Source organism: Grus americana, chromosome 3 (genome assembly GCF_028858705.1).
Source record: "Grus americana isolate bGruAme1 chromosome 3, bGruAme1.mat, whole genome shotgun sequence".
In the NCBI taxonomy this organism is placed as follows: domain Eukaryota; kingdom Metazoa; phylum Chordata; class Aves; order Gruiformes; family Gruidae; genus Grus; species Grus americana.
Window position 1 is genome coordinate 2532611 of NC_072854.1, and position 21955 is coordinate 2554565.

Genomic DNA, 21955 nt, shown 5'->3' on the forward strand with positions numbered 1-21955 from the left:
TTCCAATTCCAGCTGCTGGGAATAGAACCTCAATCCTTCTCCTTTGGGTGATAGAGTCAGGTCTCTCTGTGCAGAACCATCTACGTGTTTGAGTTACCGATGGGCAAAGTGAGGTCTTCAGGAACTTTTAGTTCCCTCATTTCTTTAATTCCTTATTTTGGAAAACTGCATCTTCAGAGTAAGTCCATTTTCTGACGGAATTTGTTTGTGTAGTAATGGAGAGAAAACTTTCGCTTAAAATTGAAACAGTTTTGAAGGACTAGGACACCAGATATAATCAATTTATGAACTGTAAAGAAAGAATAGTTGTTTTGTGATGAAAGAACTGGAGATCCCTTGGCAGACCTGTAGCCTTTCCTTGGCTCTGCCAGTTCTTCTGTACAACTCTTAGCAAATGATTTCACCTTTGCACCTCACTTTCCTGTCCCCTGGATAAAGATGAGACCGTTTCCTGTGCCTGCCTTGCCTGTAAGGTCCTCTTTTACTATGCTTATATACTGCAGCCAGCCAGGAGTTTCTAATAATCCAGGGGACAAAAGATGACTTATAAATACATCAAAAGAGATTTTATTTTTCTTTTTTTCAAATCTATAATGGTGATATATAACACTTTAAATCATCCACAAGCAGTCCTGCATCTGCTAACCAAAGAACGTGGTGTTTGTGGAGCCTTAGGGCAGTTTTGAGATGTTACTGCTGTTGAGATGTTGCCAGATGTTGCTCTTATACAGAAGGGACTCAGCAATTCCATCACATTCATTATTTGCCAGCTTGCTTTGACCTCTTTGAATATGCTGCTTGTTATTTCCTTGGTTTCGATTGCTGGTTTACATGGGCAATTTCTGTATTTCTCCTGTCTTTGGTGGTGGGTGTTCACAACAGCAGGCTGGAACATTGCAAAAGAGACCTTAGTCTCGTGGATCAGAAAAAAACCTACTTTTCCTACTGTATGCAATAATCTTGCTCAAAAATTTCTTGATCAATGTTTTCCTGGTAGGAGTGATGTCAGAGTTAATAGCAATGCTGCGAATTCCAGTGTACTAGTGATTATAAATTTTTCTGGAAACAGTTGCCAATTAGGGTGAAAGGCAGTTTTATATTGGAAGAGAAGTTCAGTGCTAAATGCTAGTGTTTGAAAGGTCTTTAATCCGATTAATAGGGATGCTTTTCATTTAGATTGGGCTTTTTTTGGACAGGCACCGCATCTCTTGTGTTTTGTAGAGGACTGAGAGCATTTTGGCAGTAGATAAATAGTATATGTTTCAGAAGCCAGTATATGAGTGCGTAGAGTCTTCTAATGTACTGATTATTTTATTTTCAGAGCCCATGGGTTTAAAATAAATAAATATTTCATTTTACATTGCTAGTTGTTAGCCTGATCGGTTTGGCTGGCACTGGGTCTTGGGCAACATGGAAAGTTCGTTATGGAGTGACCTGAGCATGTCTTTTGCTTCTGTGTATTGCAAACTGAAGCTGGCACCTAAAAATGATGTCTTGAAGTTACAGATGGATACAGACTGCTTCCATTTATGCTGGATATTTATTGCTGCCAGTCTTCTGTAATAGGAAGGCAGCTGTGGTCACCTTGGAGAAAACCATGTGCTCTTCCTCCTTGAACAAAAGGGAAGAAGAAAGGTAGTTATTATCAAGATGTAGCATCTCTTGTGTTATTCCCATAGCAGTTCTTGTTTAGCTATAAAAGAAAAGCCTACCAAAAAAAAAAAAAGAGAAAAACCAGGGGCTGGATATCCCACGAGATTTGCACTGGAAACGTATTGTTGGTGATTTACTATTTTACAGAGCTGCTGAGAAAATAGTCCCTGCTCTGATCCTTTCCATCCAAGCAATGAGCTCTGTAGGGAACCTTTTGCTGTGCAGGCTGCTGATTCAAATCTATCCTGGCTCAGTAGTAACTGAAAGGTGTTTATCATGTGATCACAGGTCAGTCTGGCTAAAAATAAAGTGTGACATCTGTTCTTATCAGTATAATATATGATAGGTACTTGCTGCAAAGGCTTGCTACTAAATGGGGGTTTGGAGCAGGGAGATGGCCTGAGGCTTGCTCCAGCGATTCTGCGCATCGCCCCTGTATGGCAGGGCCTCTCTGAGCTATGTGATGTGGATCAGCAATTGCACGTGACGCTTTTAAAAGCAACGCTCTTTCTTCAGGCTGGTGTCTGGAATGTGCTGAGAGAAGGGCAGGTCTTTGCCGTGAGGAATTTTGAGTACAGAGAGCGAGCTTGCATTCCAGTTGGAGAGCACCACTCTTGCCTCCTCTCCCCAAAACCCACCTGCAGCATCCCCAAAGTCATACCCTGCGTTTGAGAAAATGCTGGCTCGCGCAAAGAAAAATCTGTATCGCTGCAAAAGGTACTCGGCACTGGCAGGCGGTGAGAGATGTCGCTTTTCATTTTTCTCTGCGAAAGGAGTTCTTCCCAGACGGTTCACCTCTACACCCCTTAGAGATGTCTTGCTTTTTGATGCATATACGAAGATGAAAATCTCTCATACTGCATTTGCTCCGCTCATTCTGCTCAAGAGAGAGTTTCACTTCTTAAAAGCTGTTTGAGGAGTTTGTAAAAAGAATCTGACCTAGTAACTAGGATGTAACTTATTAAGTTGTAAAGAAGCGGAGCTGGGTGGCGAGAAGATTGCAATGAAGCGTTGGAACAGCAGAATAAACAGGATCCCCAAGTGCTCGCTTAATTGAGGGGGATGAAGAAAAGCTCCATAGTTACCTTATCAAATGTGGCAGCAGTGCATATATCCACTGCTTTTGCCGCTCACAGATAGAGCCAAATGCATTTTATGCCTCTGTGTGCATTCACATGCTTCTGTCTTTATGTGTGTGCAAAACCAGCGGTGGGTACTTGCTTGTAATTCTCAGCATACTTCTCTCTTATCTGCTGCTGATATTGATGTTACCCCATAGAAAAGAGAAAGAGGTAAATTGACCTAGCAAGGCTACTAAACCAAAAAAAGCGTCTTATATTCAGTAAGTGAACATATCAGTAACAGGAGCAAATTTATGCTTTAAATGCAGATTTTTTTTTTTTCAACCTTTGTCTGAAGAATTTAGAGCAAATTTAATGGAAGTGCTCTGTGTCTCTTACCTTGACGTTAGGCATCACTGATATTCCTATATTTTCCCTGTGAAATGAAATCCTCAGGTAGGGAAAGTATATTGTTCAGACAATTAGCAGGAAAAGCTAATTTCTTGTCCTGTTGTCCCCTGCCTCTTTTACAAAATTTTATTTTAAAAGTTTTTTAGGTTTTGAAGTATATTTAAAACCTAACAACTTGATACTGACCCAGACCCCTAAACTGTGCAAGTACTAGAAAGAGTAGGTAAGGAACTTTCCTTTGAAATGGCCTCCTGATAAATTGGCAATATAGGAAATACTTCATGTGTCAATAAAACTAAGTAGTCTATGTAGGCTCGTTAGCTGGGAATTAGTAAAGAGTTCCTGTCTGTTGTGCATGCAAGGCAGAGATTGCGGGCTTCACTTCCTATAGACTTCTCCTGGGTAAAATTTTTAAATTATTTTGGGCTCCGCTGCCTAACACAGATGCAAGCCCCTGGCAGTAAGGAAAAGACTCATTGTGCATTTCTGGAAAGGAACACCTCCAAGTGCGTAAATAGCTAATTTCTTGCTTTTTAACTGTAGGAATTTGTTTCTTGGTTAAACTCTAAATTCCCTTAACCCTTTTACTCTGTTTTAAATGAAATAAGCAGTGTTGTTTCACTAACACAGTATGTTTTTAAGATTAAATCCTAACCATTCTGAGCAAGCTTGCGTACCCAGAGGGATTTGCTGTCTCAGCCTTGCTTTTACGTGGGCACAATACTGTATTCCTCCTGTGAGCAGAGCTGCCTGCTTCTCTTGGATCTATCCAAGCTGGTTCAGTGCATGAATTCTGGTTGAGCTCAGTATGCATATGGGATATAGGTGGTGATTCATCTCTTCAGACGACTGAGCTTTTTTTATTTTTTTGCACGCAAGAAGAGCTATTTCTTCCCTCCAGGGGAAGTCACTGAGCACAAAGCTGTCCTTCAGAACATACCCTGTTGTACGTACTAATGTCCTATACCAGGTTCCCATCTTCACCAAGGGATATAGGTAAGATCAGTCTCCCAGTGTGTCTTGATTTGTCTTGATTTATTAACTGAGAGGCTGTTGTGGAAAGAATCAGGGTTAAGTTTCGAAGGGCCTTTCCTGAAGACATTTTGCCATGTCCTGTCTCTTGCTTGATGCTTTCCAGCTCAGGCTTCTTGAAAGGAGAAATATGTCTGTAGAAGGGGGACAGAAGAAGAAAGGTGTGGTGTTAATCTGCTTTCAGTGACTTTTTCAGACAACCCAGCACTCAGGAGCCTGTGTTTGCAGGTCACAGGGTGTGTTTCTATCAGTGGAGCTATTTCAAATGTTTACTCAGCTCTTCGGAGACGTCGAAACACCTTTGGTATAAATTTACATTTTGCTTCCTGAGACTGCTGTACAATTAAATAGAAACCTGCCATTTCCCGTTTCGAGGCAGAAGAGGTAGCAGCGCAACCTAAATAAATCCCAGCTGGGGCATAGCTCACCCTTTCTGTAAGATGTTTTTCCTCTTGATGAAGACAGGACTATTTTTCCTAAGTGGTTATCAGCTCAGTTATATCTCCCTTAGATTTCCATGATCGCCTGATACCTCTCTGGCTCAGAGGTTGGGGATGGGAATGAGCTGGCTTTGTATATCTCTAAGGTGTCTTTGTTTCATAATGCTTTACTTTTTTTAGTTTTAATGGTTTCATCATCTGTCTTGTCTTTTTTTCATGAGCAGGAGTGAGAAAATGGGCATGATTTTTAATCCACTAGGAAACACAGTATTTATTATTCTTAGGGGCTACGTTAAGCATGAGACCCGCTCCTATCCCAATAGAAGAGCCAGAATGGAGACAGACGCCTCCCCCAGTCACAGCTACCTCTGGGACCTTCAGACTACGGCGAGGCAGTCGGTTCACATGGAGAAAGGAGTGCCTGGCTGTTATGGAAAGGTATGTCACTTTGGGGTTACGGAGATGGGCGTTTTAAAGCCAGTACAAGTATCCTTTTTCCTGCTCTGCTGAACACTAGCTTCGTTTTCATGGATGTGTTTTAGCATCACGCAAGCTAATAACAGTGTAATCATTTGATTCTAGGCAACAGAGTAGGAGGAGCTATTTCACCCCTTCTGTTTGAAAAAATGTTATACCGCTTTGGGCAATTTCTCATTTTTTGTAGCCCCTAAGACATCTTGCCCTTGGCTCAGGCTGAGAGTGTTCAGCTCTTCCTTTGCTTTTGCAGAAACCTTTCCCTCTAGCCTAATCCAGGCTCTGTCTTGGTGGAGGTCTGCACACTCTTTATGTTCTACATTTCTCCTTTCCCAATTTATTGATTTGTCCTCATAACGTATCATGTTATTTTATAGTTGATACTGGCATTTTGGCAGCACTGTAATTGTTCAGGATGCAGAACTTTGCCTAACAGGCAGTAGATTCCTTGTCCAAAAAGGCTCTTACAACCCTTTTACATGAGCTGGGAACAGTACAGAGCAAAGTGGATCTTTCAAATACGTATGCAGAGTGGCGGGTGATCATTAGAGCTCCCAGCTCTTCAGTCCTGCAGAGACGAAGCACTCTCTGAGCCAGGTCTCCTGGCTGCCTGTGTGCTTTGCCTTTCCCTCTGCTTACAGTAATGTCTCTTTTGTGGCTTATATCATGTAATAGAAAAGGGCTAGTGAACTCAAACATAGTTTAGGGATGAATGCTTATTTCTGTTAAGGGCTAAATGGCTGGGAGGAGTTTTCTTCCCTCCGAGAGCAAGAGGAACCTCCTTCCATGAAAGCACCAGATGACTCTCTGTGCGTGCTGTGCTCCTCTCTGGGTTGCAACTCCATTGAGTCTTTGGCCAGCGGATTTCTAGGATGTACTTTTGCCCCTTCTGTAATGCTTCTCTTTCCTCTTTCTTGCACCAAGGGTCTTTGGAACTGATTCGCAGCAGGAGTGTGTCTCCTTTTGCCTAAGCTAAGACCAAAACACTGAGCTCCCTCAGGGACCCAAGCCTTTTTGCACTGAAGATGGGCATACTTCTGTGTGGCCGCAGGCCATCAAAGGTCTTGGCAGGGCTGAGACCAGTAACTCAGTGTTTGTTCCCATATTCTGTCCTACCACTGCACTGACGTCTTCAGGTTTGGTGAGCCTTTCTCCAAAGGAAATAATGTAAATGTTTGAAATCTGTTCTGCTTTGCTAGACCCAACTAATGCAAGTCCCGAAATCTGATAGTACAAGGGACTGTGTTTTTTCTAATGCCTCCCTGCACAGAGGCAATAAAATGTGCCGTATAGGTTCTTTAGCACTTTAAAATGCATGTGTGACTGTCCTGATTGCAGTATGTAGAATGACAAAAATGCTACAGCTCAGTGTACCTTCAGGACAATACCATCTCCTTATTAACCCTCTGCGTGTGAAATAGTTGCTCTGAAGGAGAAGTAGAGCTCTTTGGGCATGGGTGTTTTCCTTCTGGCTTTTTGTCAGTGTGATAACTGCTATTATTTGCTGTTTGAATCGTGATAGTGCCTTAGACTCCTTTGTGCTAGGTGCTGTGGAAACACAGAGCAGAAAGAGAAAGCTAAGCAAGCAAGTACTACCCTTTCCTCCTTCAGATCTCTCCCAAAGCCAGTCTCTGCCGTGACACTCTCAAGAAGTCCAGACAACCTGTAATGGTTTGGTATGTGTCTGTTAGAAAGACGTGAGATTTGGTTCTGTATATGGAAAGAAGCAAGTCGGTGTTGACGTTGGAAATCATCCAGTTGTGTATGCAGATACATAATCACTTGATCTAATTTTTCATTACTCCCTTTCTTCTTCTTTGTCATTCTTGGGTTTGTTTGCTGTGTCTTGTCTCGTGCTCTGTAAGGTCTTTGCTGCTGGGGTTTTCTTCTTATTCTGCTGGTAAATGGAGACTTCTGCCGCATTGCCTTAATCCTGGCTTTAATATTCATTTGCCAACCTCTTGCCGGGTTACCGCAAGCACTGAATTTCACAGCCTCGTGTGTGGGTACTGGAAAGTACGGCTGAGGAGTTTTACTTGAGGCGAGAACACAGTAAACTCGAGCTGTGGTAAAAGCTTTGTATGACAATAAAATTACACTGTAAAGCAAGTTGGGAATATGGTTGTTTAACTGTGATACTTTAATAGGCCTAGTTGAGCTGTAAGGATGAGCTGTTTTATGTGACAAGTTTTGAAAGAGTGGGAGAAAAACACTCTCTAGGGAGCCCTAGGAAGGAGCTGACTAATTTCACTTACAAGTCACTGGAGTCTTCCAGGCTTGTGTGTAATACGACTCGTAACTGCAGCCAGGATGAAGGCAACCAGACTCCTGGCTGTCTGGCCCAAGCAGATCAGGTTCACTTGATGCCGTAGGGTCAGGAATAAGCATTTGGCCCACTAAAATGGGGTTTGGCCTTGCATGTGGTCTGGTGCCGTTTATCTGGTAATTTGCATTTTCCTCTGAAGGGTGAAGTTTTGAGTGGGAACGGAGGCATCTTAGTTTAACGGATTATTTTCCTTAATGAAATGCGAGTTTCGTTGCATTGCGTTTGTATGTCCTGCAACATCTTGATGTGCCGTTTGTGCACGCAGGGGATTTAGGCACCTAGTTTTGAGCTTCTTATTTGGGAACCTCAGTAAAGTGCTTGTTCACCTAGGCTTCTAGCTATTCAGCGATGAGAAATAGAGATCTAGAAGACAATTCCATCCCACTAATGCAACTCATATGAGGGCTATATGCGTCTTCCTCTCTGGCTACAACAGAGGAGCCTTCTGCAATTAGACCTGACTTTGGTGAATTAGTTAAATGCCTGAAGATAAGAGGACTGAATCAGGACCTTAATGGAAACTCTTGCGTAGGTAATGCAGAACTACTTCTTCCTATAAACTTCTGAAACGTTGCTGCAAAGCTGTATAAACATTTTTTTTGGTGAGAATCAAAGTCTTGGGCTTCTCTATTAGTTAATTGTGGTACGTGCTTTTGACTTGGATTCAGCTGGTGAGAAATGCAGTCGCTGAAAGTTGATGTGTCAAACCAGCTGAGAGCACTTCAAGGAAAGAATCTGGCTTTGATTGCAAAAATTAGAGAGATTTGCTTTTAGGAGCAGGCTTTCCAACTGAAAATGCTCAGCACCGGTCAGGATTTGGCCCATGAAGTGAATGACATGGGTGAAGGTTGAAGGACTAGTTTCTCTTTTTGAAAAGATGTAAATCCACAAAAATTCCAGTGCAATTAATTACTATATTGGTGCCAACCTGATGTAATTAAGATTAGAGTTAGGACCAGCACATATACTTAAATGTCTAATGTACATAAGTGTCTGTATACAGGGTATGCGTATTAAAGAAACTAATTGGTTTATACTGGATTTCCAGAATGCTGCTTGCGGTTTCTGTAATTCAATTCTCCAGTCTTTACTGCTTTTTTGGAAATTCTCCCAGGGTAGTTTATTAGTCACTAGGCTTAGATTTCGGACAATAGATTCAGGACTCTCTCCCTCTCTCCTTTCTAAATTTTTTTTTTATATATCTGTCCGAATATTTATGCTCTGAAGGTTAAGAGGAGCAATAGTTCCAGAAAGTAAAGTTCTATATTTAACTGCAGACTAGGTGTGGTTCAGACAACTGCAGTGCAAGCTCCCTCTCGCTGCTGTGCTAGTGATATCAACCTTGACCTGTTCTCTTCTTGAGCCTCCTGCTCATGAAATATGCTGAGTTTTGTGTGTGGTGATGTTGTCGTGTGGCTTGCCCTCCTTTGGGAACAGAGCTAAGACTACAGTAGTCCTTTCTGTGAAAACCTGAGGTTAAACTTGAAAGTCTGTTTCTGGTTCAGTTTCGTGGTGTTCTTCGTTACGTCTTGTCCCAAAGATAATTTTTTTTTCCTTCTCTCTGCTTTACTACTTCTTTTCAACCCCTCTCCATGAAATTGAAAATTCCCTTAGGGTTTTCTCTTTTTTAATGAAGCACTGTTGTCTTGTCTATCTTTTTTATTTATTTATTTTTTAAAAATGATTTGTGCTTCTCCTCTAATCATATGTTGGAGTTGAGGTTTATCTTCTTTTTCAGGCAAAAAAACCATCTAAGATTGGCAGCAGAATCAATGACTGTATACCCGTTTTAAGGCACTTTTGTTGAGTGCCATTAAAGACTTGTGGGAGGGGGGGAGTTGGGTGTTGTTTTTTAAGTATATGCTTTATCCAAAGATTAAATTAAAATAACTGTAAATTTGGCTCTAAACAAAATGAATAATTCATCAGTTGAAAGTATTTCACTTTGTCTAGGGAGTAGGGACTTTGCTTTCTGGTTGAGGCTTATTTGGTTTGATTTTATGGGTCTGGTTTTTTATTTTAACACTTGTCTGTGCTCTCGAAGCAGCCTTTTGTAAAGATGTATTTGTAGATTAAATAAGACTAGATTATATAGATACCTCTTATCCCCATTTCATAGATGGCAAAACTGAGGCGGGTGTTTCACTTGGCTTTGTGACGCAAGGCAACTTTATTCATAAGAAAATGGGTTTAGATTTCTCAAGATACCAAGGGTATAGTTTCATGATAAAGCTGAGCTGAATTAACGGTTTGTCACCATCTCATCCTTAGGTGTTATCCTGTCTCATCGCCCTTCTCAATTCCTCCTCCTCAGTTTCCTCAGAAGTTTCCCTGCTTCTGCCACCCTGCGTTGTGCCAGATATGTTTCTTGTCTGATTGAAATATCAGCCAATTCAGCTCGGTTCAGAAAAAAAAAGAAATCCTTTTTTATTGCCCCCTCCATTTCATTGAATTGGTTCGGCTTGCCGTGCAGTGAGGGTGTGCCAGAACTGGCCCAGGGCGAATGACAGGAGTGCACAACGGAGAGCACAGGGAAGGGGAGGTTTAACAAAAAGATGTACAAATTTTCCATGGTGGTTTTTTTTTTTTTTTTTCCCTCTGCTTGGGTTTGTTCTGATTTCGTTTGGTTTGAGTTGGATGAGTTCCTGGTTGGTTAAAAGCATGCTCGTGCAGACAGTTGTGCTGGCACAACGGAAGAGGCGTCCCTTGATTTTTGCCAGTGAGCGGCAATGCGTTACCCTGGCATCTCTGCCAAACTCTTTGTCCAATTTGACCAGGTTCTATTCTTGTTCCCCCTTTAAAACGGGCCCGAGTTGGCGAGGAAAGTCATCTCCGTGCCAAAACCAGTCGCTGTGTTTCCACCACCTGCATGCTTACGCTGTACAAGATCTAGCGTCGCTTGCCCTCCCGAAGAAGCACCTTCTGCAGTGGTCCCAGCACGCTGGTGCCGGGCTGGGCCAGCGGAGCCCTGGGCATGGTTCTGGCCCTGAGTGATATCAGTTCTGACATGCGTTATTAGAAATTCTTCCGATTGTGAAAGCGCTATTACTGCAGCTCTCCTGAGCGCTGGGGCTTCCACGGCTTCCCTGGGGAAAACGAGAGCTCTATTAGCTCCTGAAATTCAGTTAGGAAATTTTCTTAGTTAATTTTATCCCATTACTCTTAGTTATGTCTTCTAGCAGAACCTTAATACTGGCCCCATAGGGGATCTAAGTTTCCTGTGCAAGGCTTTGGAGGAGATTTAAGTTTTGGATTCATTGCATTTCTCCCTTTTCAAGCTGACAACAGAGCAGGAAGTAATGTCTTTCGGCCTCTTCCATTAGGCTTGTACATTGTTAGAAACAGAACATCAGTTTCTCATCAATATAACGATGTCCACCGGGTTGGCTCGGGAATGCTGCTCGTCTTCTTTGGGTTTGTTTTGCAGGCTGCTAAGAGGTGAGGAGTGCTGAGAGTTACGCTCTGCTGTCCCTGGGACCCTCAGATGTCATTGAACCTTTTGGTGACTCGCCGTTCTCAGCGGTCAAATGTCTGCTGTCTGCTTGGGAGACTGAGCCAAACCAAAGAAAGGATGAGCAAGATGCTAAAAGCCTGTAACTTTAGGAAGATTTGTGTTAGGCGTTAGGAAAAAACCTTCTAACTTTAGGCATGGTTGAGCAGGTTATCTACAGAAATTATGGAATATTTCTCAGGAGTGCATTAGGTAAAATCCATCAGGATGGTTCTGATATACTTGATCTTAACACAGAGGGAAACTTCAGGTGACTTCTTTACGTTATTTTCCAGCTCTTTCTATTCTATTCTATCATAAGGTGTTTGTTAGTCAGCAACTTGCAGTGGGAGGTTCAACTTCATTAAGCCCTTTGAGATGTTGGGAGGGTTTTTTTTAGGATCTTTGTGTGCTGTTTGTGCTTCCGAAATGCTTTGAGATCTGTGAGTGCAGGCAGTTTGCAAAGGCATTCAGTAAAGTTCACTTTACAATTTAGACACAGGCAAGATCTTTTTATTGTCTGGAAGTTCAAATGGTTTGGCTCAGGGTCATTGCTGTATGTCTTCATAAAACGCAAGAGCAGCCATTTTATGCTTGCTACACAGTATCTTTCTTATTTTGCATTAGATCAAGCTATGTTCCCTCTTAAACATGCATAATATGCAAGCTTCCTATTCTAATCAGCTGTAAGCAAATCCCAGTTGTTTGGCAGATTGCATGCAGTAAAATGTAATGCTAGGATGTCTGCCCAAAGTGCTTGCCAGACTCGCGTCTCTTGAAGGATCCAGCACCTAATGAGTTATTTTTTTTTTCAGGGAGCTCAGGTGCTTTTTCTATCCTTGTGTTCTCTCTTTCTCTCTTTTTTTTTTTTAACTAATAAAAAAGAGATCTGTATGAGGGGCAACTCCTTGCAGCAGACTCTAGATAAAATTTTTGTACCTGCCAAGGTCAAAATAACTGAAATCAACATTTGCAAAAGGAGCCTTGTCAATCTGACTTGCAACAGCACTGTCTGGTGCAATAAACCCACATTTTAAGAATGGGAATTCTCTAGTCCCGATGCTCTCCTGCATTTCTCCAGGACCAGTTGAGGTACATCTGTATTCTGACTCCCTGCTCCTGAAGATGAGAAGCAGGATCTCGTCCTGAGTTACAACACTGTCTTCTCATAGCATCAAAGCAATTGTCATACATTTGGGATTGGAAATGTCTACAAGTGCCCAGATGCTTTCAGTGAAGATGTAAAAAGGCATCGTTGTTGCTTACTGTGCAGGCTAATGTCATTTTTGCTGGTTCCAGTAGCACCAGTTTGTGGAAGGATCTGTAAGACCAAATTTACCACTTAACCTATCATTTGCTTTTAAGAACATCTCCTTCAGGGGTGTCCCAGCTCACAGACCCCATATTTGGGAGCATAGCCCCGAATGCTTACACACGCAACATCCAGCTGCCCTGTTTGCCCTTGCAGTGATTTCATGTCACCGTCCCCAGCATGTGAAGCTGTGCTGGGGCATTGCCTAAGGAGAGGAGGTATAGAGCTTGAATTCCTTCTAGGAAAACAATTCAGCTTGAGTTCCTACTAGGAAAACATGAGTGTGACGTGGCAGGTCTGAAGAGCACCGTGAGCTATAGGCTGCTTAATATCGTCCTAGGTCAGCCTCGTTCAAGAGCAGCCAGTTTGTCCTTGGGTGCCTTTTCCAGCTCCATCTTTGGTCCCTGGCACAAGGGCTGGCTTTGTGATGTGTGCTGGTACCGCACCAGCACTGCGGGGTTCTGGCATGTGACTGAAGCTTCAAGGCTCGGCAATAACCCAGGTGGTGGTGATGATGATGATGGCGTTTGTCGTTCTTTCTACTGATCCTCTCCAGTCTGTGACTAGTTCACGCATGGCTAGCAATCATATGACTGTGAACAAAAGCTCTTATCTCCTACCCTCTTTTTTTTTTTTTTTTAAATCCTACTATTGCAGCTGTGGGCATTCTTATTATTCACATAAATATGTAATTCCTTCTAAATCCTGCTATGGTCTTCAGGGTACTTCAGGAGAACTAATTATACCTAGTTTCATTTTATATGCAAAAATGTGTTTAAAAAGTTGGAGGTCCCTTTTGTCTGAGTATCATGAGAAAGAAGAAGAAAGAACATTGCATTTACCTTCCCGTGATCATTCATTGTATATACTACTATCAATGTGCTGCTTATTTATCTCTTCTCTGAACTAAACAGTCCTTCTCTTATCTCTTCTCAGATGGCAGGTCTTCCCTTGCCTCTAATAACATTCATTGTGACTCTGCTCTGGACCTTTTCTGTTTCTGCATTCAATTTTTAGTGACCCAGGACAGGAGCAGAACTGATTACCATATTTCTAGGCTGAATAGTCCAGCTTATACAGGCAGCTGAATCTGATTCCTGTTGTTCTCTGACCTCCAGCCTAACATCTGGTTTTTGCTGATCGCTTTTGTGTATTGATTGAGAGGATGTTTTCTTTGAGTAGCCCACAATGATCTGCGTGTCTTTTTCCTGAACGGTCACAACTCCATGTATGTGAGGAGTTTGAACTTGTTCTTTTCTGTGTGTATTACCCTGCTTTTTGCGAAGATAGCAACTGAAGTTCAATCGTGGGAGTGTTTAGATATTTTTGAAATTCGCAGCAATTATCTGCTTTATTTGTTTCCAATATAAATAATTCAGTTTCCAGAACATTATTTAATGTAACTGTGAACGCAAATCATTTTAGGTCACAACTTCTCTGAGCCAAGGTCTTTGTATTCTGTTCATACACAGAGCGTAGTGCAGTGGGCTCTCTACAGTCGTGTTGAGACCTCTAGGTGCTGCTTGCTCTAAGGACAGTGTAAAAGTATAAGTCTAGTGCTGTGGGTTATCTCTCTGTGGATTATCTCCCTGAGCTTTCTGTAATCCTTCATGGTGTTCTTCTTCCTATGACTCTTCTGTTCAAAGTACACAGAAACAAATAGTAACAAAAAAGCTCATGCATTATTTTCTTACCTGTTAACATGATTTCAGGAGGCAGGGAAAGTCATGACATACTTGTCACAGAAACCATGTGAACTGGACCCTGGCATATTCAGTCTACATTTTGTGTAGCCATTTTATAATGACTGTCACTGTAGGCTGTCTGGAGAAAATTTCTTGCTCATATTACAACCTGTGCAAAGGTGATGTGTCTTTGGATGTGCTCTGGTGGATGGGTGTAACAGTTACACTCTGCTGTCGCTACATCTGTACTGAAGGAACTTGAGACAACACTGAGGGGTGTACTCACTCTTCGTGAGCACGTTCCTGGGGAGGTTAGAATTACAGAATCATAGAATCCCAGACTGGTTTGGGTTGGAAGGGACCTCAAAGCCCATCCAGTCCCACCCCCCTAGTGCCATGAGCAGGGACACCCTCCACTAGCCCAGGTTGCCCAAAGCCCCATCCAACCTGGCCTTGAACACTGCCAGGGAGCCAGGGGCAGCCCCAGCTTCTCTGGGCAACCTGTGCCAGGGCCTCAGCACCCTCACAGGGAAGGATTTCTGCCTCACATCCCATCTCCATCTCCCCTCCTGCAGCTTCAGGCCATGCCCCTTGGCCTGTCACTCCCTGCCCTTGGCACCAGCCCCTCTCCAGCTTTCCTGGAGCCCCTGCAGGGACTGGAAGGGGCTCTAAGGTCTCCCCGCAGCCTTCTCTTCTCCAGGCTGAACCAGCCCAACTCTCTCAGCCTGAGGTCTCCAGAGCAGAGGTGCTCCAGCCCTCGCCTCATCTCCGTGGCCTCCTCTGGCCTGGCTCCAACAGCTCCATGTCCTTCTTGTGCTGGGGACCCCCGAGCTGGACGCAGCACTGCAGGGGGGTCTCAGCAGAGCGGAGCAGAGGGGCAGAATCCCCTCCCTCGACCTGCTGCTCACGCTGCTGGACACGCAGCCCAGGACACGGGTGGCTTTCTGGGCTGCCAGCGCACGTTGCTGGGTCATGGTGAGCTTCTCGTCCCCCAACACCCCCGAGTCCTTCTCCTCAGGGCTGCTCTCAACCCCTTTATCCCCCAGCCTATATCGATACTGGGGGCTGCCCCGACCCACGTGCAGGACCTTGCCCTTGGCATTGTTAAACTTCACGCAGTTCGCATGGGCCCACCTCTCAAATAGCAGATAGGGATAGTTAATAATAGTTACTAACTAATAGATAATTAGTTAGTAACTAATAGATAGTTAGCAGATAAGCAGTAGCAAACGGCTCCCTGGGCAATGACAAGCACAAGTGGCCACAAAGCTGTGATCATTCACCCTTTGGCTCTTTTTCAGCCTGCTTAAAGTCCTGAGAAAGAACTAGACAGCCCTGGTCTGCCAAGGAGGGTCGCTCCAGGTCCAAGTTCAGTTAAAAGGGATGGTCATTGCTCACAGTGAGATTTACCTGACCTGTATGTAATATTATCCATGGAATTACAAAATTAACTTCTTGAGTGATCTGGAAAGCATTCGGAAGGAATTAGTAATCAGGTTGGCACCTTGTCACCCCTCGCTTTGATGCAGCCAGCTGTCGGGATGGAGCATACGTGAGCGCCATCCAGCTCAAAGCACCGTTGGATTTGCCCATTTCTGGTTTCTAGAAGTATGCAAAGTGTTCCTGCCGACTCGCTGCAGCTAGTCTCTGAACAGAGTCCAAACCTACCTCAGTGAAAGAAAGAAAGGAAATTCTCTGCCATCTAGTAACAGATGTGAGGTCTTTATGCAAGTATTAAACAGAGTAATTACAAGGAGAAGCGAGGGAGGAAAATTCCTAAGTAAAACCTGTAAGTTTGTTGTATTATGTATTTATGGGCTCTTGGTCAGACTGTGGAGCTCTTTAAACAGACTAAAAAGAATGCTTTATCAGAGAACCATATGGGCTTCAACCACAAAAGTCACATCCTAGATTCTTTTTATCCCCCCCTTTTTTCTTTTGTACTCCAGGATAGCACAACTGACCCTTTTTTGTTGGATTTTCCTTTGGAATATGCATAAGTTTTAATTTGTTTTGAATTCTGTGCTGTTTGTGAGGAACTCTGTCAACAGAATGGAAGACATGGATGTGTTCCAAAGAGCTTGTTTAATATGATTTCCTTATAAAGAAAAAAAGAATGAGAAAATAGGGTACATAAGTACAAAACATATAGAAAAAGTCATCTGATTTGTTGCTTATTATGTACATAAGCTGGCGCTCTTTCAGTTTCTAAATGTTCCTTGATATCCTCTTAGTCACAGGAGCGTGGGACTGGGACTTCCAGTTTCATGTTCAGCTTCTCTCATTTCAGTCAACCTTTATTACATCTTTTTCAGAAACTGATGAAATTCGCTATCGTAGAAGCAGGTATGGCCAAGGGCAGAAAAGCCCGTTGGGAGATGACTACCCAGTGGGCTCTTACTGTTTCAAGCGGTTAGGTATCTAAATTCCTGAGACTGTTTGTGACCCATCCTTCTTGGATCAGTATTATTATTTACCTAAAATAAATCCTTACCTCCATCTCTTGTCTCCAGTGTTGGTCCCCTTCATTTATTTACGCTAAACCATAACCTCACCTCTGCCTTGAGGTGTGCTCAAGTAAAACATGCTGTATCTCTTGCAAGGTAGGCTTTCCATTCCTCTGTCATCCTATGATTGCTCTCTGAGATGTTCAGTTTTAAATTCATCTTTCTTGAGTGTAGGAAACCGGATTGTACGTGGTCCGAGTGAGATCTTGTGCAAGTATTTGAATGCTTTTTCTTTCTGGATTGGAAATAGCTGGCACCAGCTGTATCAGGCTTTGCCTTTTTGGTGGTTTTGTTGCATTGTATTTTTTAGTCATCCTACAGTGACTTAACAGACTTCCAGCTGATGATCTTTTTGTGTATATGAGTTGTTGTTGTTCCCAAAGTGTATGACCTTGCATACTGCACTGTTAAATTTCTTTTTAGTTCTTGCCCTTAGGTTTGCCTATTACTTTTTATGATACTCCAATTCCCTGTATTGACATGGCTTCTGACTTTGTCATCAGCGGATTTCATTACCATGTTCAGGCTTTGTGTCAAGATCATTAAGTGTGTTCATTCTTAAGATACTCCAAAGATGCTACTTGAGGAATATCGCTGATAGCCATCTTCCAAACCGTTATTTTAAATCTTCAGCCCAGTTCTTAGTTATATGGTTCCTTTCTACCCTATCTCATAATTATACTAATCTTTGTCTTTTTCAAAATTATGAATAATTTCCCATTTGTGATTGTATCAAATGCTTTTCTGAAGGTCAAAAATAAGAATTTATTTTTCTAGACATAGGACATACAGTCAACAACTCCTTAGTTGCTTTTCATAGAATCCCAGACTCGTTTAGGTTGGAAGGGACCTCACAGCCCATCTAGTTCCGACACCCTGCCATGGGCAGGGACACCCTCCACTAGCCCAGGTTGCCCAAAGCCCCATCCAACCTGGCCTTGAACACTGCCAGGGAGCCAGGGGCAGCCACAGCTTCTCTGGGCAACCTGTGCCAGGGCCTCAGCACCCTCACAGGGAAGGATTTCTGCCTCAGATCTCATCTCAATCTACTCTCTTTTAGTTTAAAGCCATTCCCCCTTGGCCTGTCACTCCCTGCCCTTGTCAACAGCCTCTCTCCAGCTCTTTTAGAGTGTTACTACCAGTACTGGTTTAGTCATGCTTCCTGAAGAGGTGAGATTGTCCCCAGGGAACTTGCTTTGCTGAGGTGGAGTGGCAATGACATTTAAGAGGAAGCACATGGCAAAAAACATGGCTCATGACAAGGAGCACAAATCTATGGGTATGGAGCTGCAGACTCATTTCACAGCTCTGCGGCTGGTTTCTTGTGTCTGTATCTCTTAACTTTGCTGTTATTCTACCTCTGAATTCTTCTAATAATATTGAAGAGTAAGATTAAAGAACACAATTTCAGAATACTTTTAAGGAGTTTATGATCTGGTTATAGAGAGTATTCTTGAAATACAAAGCATCATGAGTGTTTTTTAATGAAGTAATACTTTTGAGGCCTTGGAGTTGATTACTTCCAAGGTAATTATTCACAATCCTGTAGGCAAAAAATACGTAGAAAGTTTGATAATAAACTCTGCTATCTCCTTTACCCAGGGATGGTGAATGGTCATTGAAGAACCTGTAGAAAATAAATAAAAAGATGTTGCTGCTGCCAGACTTGAGAAGTAGTATTCTTCAAGTATCCGCAAAGCTACCTTAATTGCTTAAAACTTTCCTTAAACCTTCTTTGCTATGATGTCTACAAAGAACATCATTAAGCTGGTCTTGGCACTGTAGTAGCTTAATGAACTAGCATGCTGGCCTATGCTGATTCATTATTTCTTGTTCTGATTTGCTTATATCCATCTGTTGCATTGCATTTCGGTTGCGAGGCAGGGAATAAATTGATATTTAAAAAAAAAACAAAACCACAAACCAAAAACAAAACCAACTTTTTCTGCTTTGTGTCTGTACAACACTTAATAGAGTAATAGTTCTAGTCCAGATCTTGAAGATACTGCACATTAGGGAAAATATATGTACTGAGCCCAACGTCAGAAGCTTTGACCCTGAGCCTTTTGGCTTTAGGCACTGGATATCCTGCAGAAATTGGCCCTATCTTGTCTTTTGAATCCGGTAGGGTCCTTTCGTTAGATTAATCAGTTCTTATTTTCTGAAAACGCAGCTTCTAAGCTGAGCAGACCCGAGTCTGGTCCAATACTGGAAACTGAAAAGAAAAACTTAGGGATCTTTGAGGGGAAATGCTAGTGATTACCTTGGAAGTTGTGAGCCCATACTAAGCTTTATCACAAATCTCATGTTTGGTATTTTTCCTCTCCTGGAGGCTTAGGACAAAGTGAGACTTCAAGCTTCATAGCCAGAAGGATTATAAAATTTTGAAAAACTTGACCTTACTGAGGGTTAACTAGTAACTTGAGGGACCTTGCTGCTTACACTTGACATTCTGTACATATATTATTTTGTGATCCAGTGCTGAACATGCTATTAAAGCACAATTTTGAGGCAAAAGTAGGCTATTCTTCTAGAAATATCTTACTTTAGATGAGCAGAAAACCAAGTTCTGACTCTGAGTTTAATATTTTCTTCAAGAGAGCAGAGAATGATGTTTTGGTTTGAGTAATGTAAAATCCAAGTCATACATTTTGCTATTTATTTGTGTTGCCAAATAAAGCCTTGGAATCCTCTGCTGTGGCATCTCTAATAACCACAGTGTTGATTACAGTACATCTCATTGGAAAGGGGTCACCAAGCAGCAAAACAGCCCTTACGAGTGGGTGAGCTCTTACTGAAGTGCCAGGGCTGATTTCTGCAGGGTCTCACCACTTCTTGAAGATGTTTCATCCACGGACCGACCCTGCCTTAGCTTTGCTTGCTTTGTTAGAACTCGATAATCCAGAAGATGTCACTTAAATAACTCTTCCCCTGTACAAAATTAAAAAATGTAGATGAGATGCTTGTTTCACAGTTGTCTTCATAAAGGTCTTGTTTAGCATGGGGTTAAGTCCAGAGGATTTAATGCACATAAATATCTGTGTAGTGTGTAGGTTTCAGTTTAAATATTGCAAGTAAATAAAGGAGGACAAGGCATACTATTATTCATGCTTAGATGCCTTGTTAGGAAGAGCTTTGAAGGTGCTATATGCTCACACCAAATGGTTGTTGAAATATTATAGAACAATTCTCACTTCATCATGTCTTGATGTGTTAGTTTCTTGCTGGCTTTAAAAAATTTTCCATCTTTTTTCTTTCCCCTTTTATTTTGTGAACCATTTAGTTAACTGTGTTAGTTTTGGGAGTCTGCGACACCATAAAGCCTAAGGAGAGTCATAAAATTTTAGCCGTTGTCTACTGTCAGCGTCTTCAAGGTGCCTTAAGTAGAAAGTACCTGTGTGTTTCAAATTGCTAAAAACTCCAAACCTTTCTACTCAGAAGAGAGCTGTTGTGTAATTTCAAAAATATTCTTATCACCAAATCCAATTACAAGGAAGAGTAAATCGCCACCTCCGATGTCTTAACTATTCTTTTTTTAATTGTTAATTATCTTGACAGTAGGGTGCTATAGATTAGGAGGCTTAGATTATCATTTGCAAGTATGAGACTTTCAGAGCTATTATCAATTCTGTTTTTAAACAAATTTTTGGATAATATTAATAGCTTGATAGGATTGTGTTGATGCTTGAAACTGCTGTCAAAATACAGAGAAAATGATTTTTAAAAAATGAGAAACTTGATGATGTTATAGTAGCTTTGAAGGTCATACAGTTTTAACGCACTCCAGTGAAAGGTGTATTTCTGGTGTTTTAATCTACATTGCAGAGTAGATTCCTGCTAAGAAACATCAGTAAAATGACTGTCTCAGAGTTTAGCAACTGATTTGTAAAACCAGAATAGAGAGTCGGGTCTATTGCACAGGTTTTTCAACGTGTACCGAAATGACTATGCAATTTATATACACGAACACACACTGACGTGCAAAATAATTACAATTGATATCTGTCTGGTGTTCTAAGTGATTTAATCCTGTTGAGAACTCTCCTCCAGGTTTGCACTTTTCATGAAAAGAAGTTCAAGAATGAAACATCTCTTATAGTTAGAGACTTAAAAACTGTTCTCTCTCTAGGCGGAGAGTATGGCAATACTCTGGGGTCGAAAGCTCGAGTTAGGAATGCGATGTAGGTTTTTAAAGAATGAGGATTCCTACAGTTTGGTTCCAAAGTGATGATAGATTCTGCATTGGATAAAATCCCAAATTTTTATGTTGAGACTGGATATCTCTAGGTCAAACAGAAGATCTGGGCTTAATGCCAGAATTGCTGAGAGACCTCTGGTCAGTGCTGTAGAAGAGGTCAAGCTGGACTCCTACCGTGGTTTCCTCAGTCCTTAAAATCCACAGACGTATGAGACCCCCTAGCTAAAGGGTAGTGCTATAGGGAAAACAGTAGAGAGCTGTAGCAGTTGCGTTCATTGGTGTTTTTTCTAGGTTTAGGATTTTTTTTTTTAATTTGTCTTTTGCCTGGATGGAGGGTCTAGTTGAGCTGACGCTATAGGAATGTCGAGACTCAACTTCATCTGCTCGCGTCCAGAGAGCTGCAGTTTTTATCCTTGGCTGATCTCAAGTGCAAAAGTGGCTCGCCAGATGTTTCTTGTAGCAACTAAACTGGTGGTTACATTTTCAGTCCGGGGGGAAAGAGAAGATGGTCACTTCAGTGTAATTCTCAACTCTGTCAGAGTTTATCTGCTCACTGGATTATCTTTGAGCTTTAATTTTGCTGTCTGAAATAGAGATGACTTCGCTGTATATTGTGGGGTGCACTGTTTAGCTGACACGCGTGCCATTATTATAGAATCTGTAGAAATATCAGTAGATAAAATGGATGGTGTCATCTGTTGACCTCGCTGAAAATGGCATTGGTGATATTTTTGGCCAGTATTTACTGGGAAATAAACTAGTCATTACACTTTCCGATGAGATTATGCTTTGAATGTCAGTTCTCTGACAGACTGTCTCATGCCATGCAGTGATAAGATCTCAGGCACAGATGACAGTCTAACTTCAGAAATATTTCCATTGATGTGACAGCCTGAATAATAGTTCTGTTAAAAGCCACAAAGACTGAAACAATGACCTCTTGCTACTGGGTGATACTATGTTGATAAATATACTAATGAGAGATAAAGTTGGTAACTATATTTGAGTGTTTTATGTAACTTGTCAGTGGAAAGCAGAGGTACTGTTCAAAGGGAAACTAGATAGGGAGCTGAAATTACAGGCAGTCTTATCGAAGACAAAAGAGCAGCTTGCACTCTCCTGTATTTTGAGACACCAGAGGGTTTGGCAGGGAGCTCAGTCCCTGGTGGCAGCAAGATCTTCTGTTCATCAGCAGAGGTGAGATGGAAGCTGAGGAAAATGGCCAGTTCTTGTTTTCCATACGTCCCTGGGCCAGTCGCCGAGCCCATCACTCAGGCTTTGCTTTTAGCATCGGTTGAGAAGGATGTGTGTGAGCTGCTGTTGAAGGAACTGGTCCCAGCTGTGTGTTTCGGCTGTCTCCTGCCCG

General features: G+C 42.1%; 1 protein-coding gene across 10 annotated transcripts in view; it reads left to right on the forward strand.

Annotated features, from left to right (window-relative positions):
* The window catches only part of HMBOX1 (homeobox containing 1), a 123289-nt gene that overhangs the window by 75525 nt on the left and 25809 nt on the right, over positions 1-21955 (forward strand). For all 10 annotated transcript variants that reach the window (XM_054819934.1, XM_054819930.1, XM_054819936.1 and 7 more), the window contains one exon: positions 4882-5035. In XM_054819934.1, coding sequence (XP_054675909.1) covers positions 4882-5035 — 154 coding nt within the window. The remainder of the gene's footprint in view (positions 1-4881; positions 5036-21955) is intronic.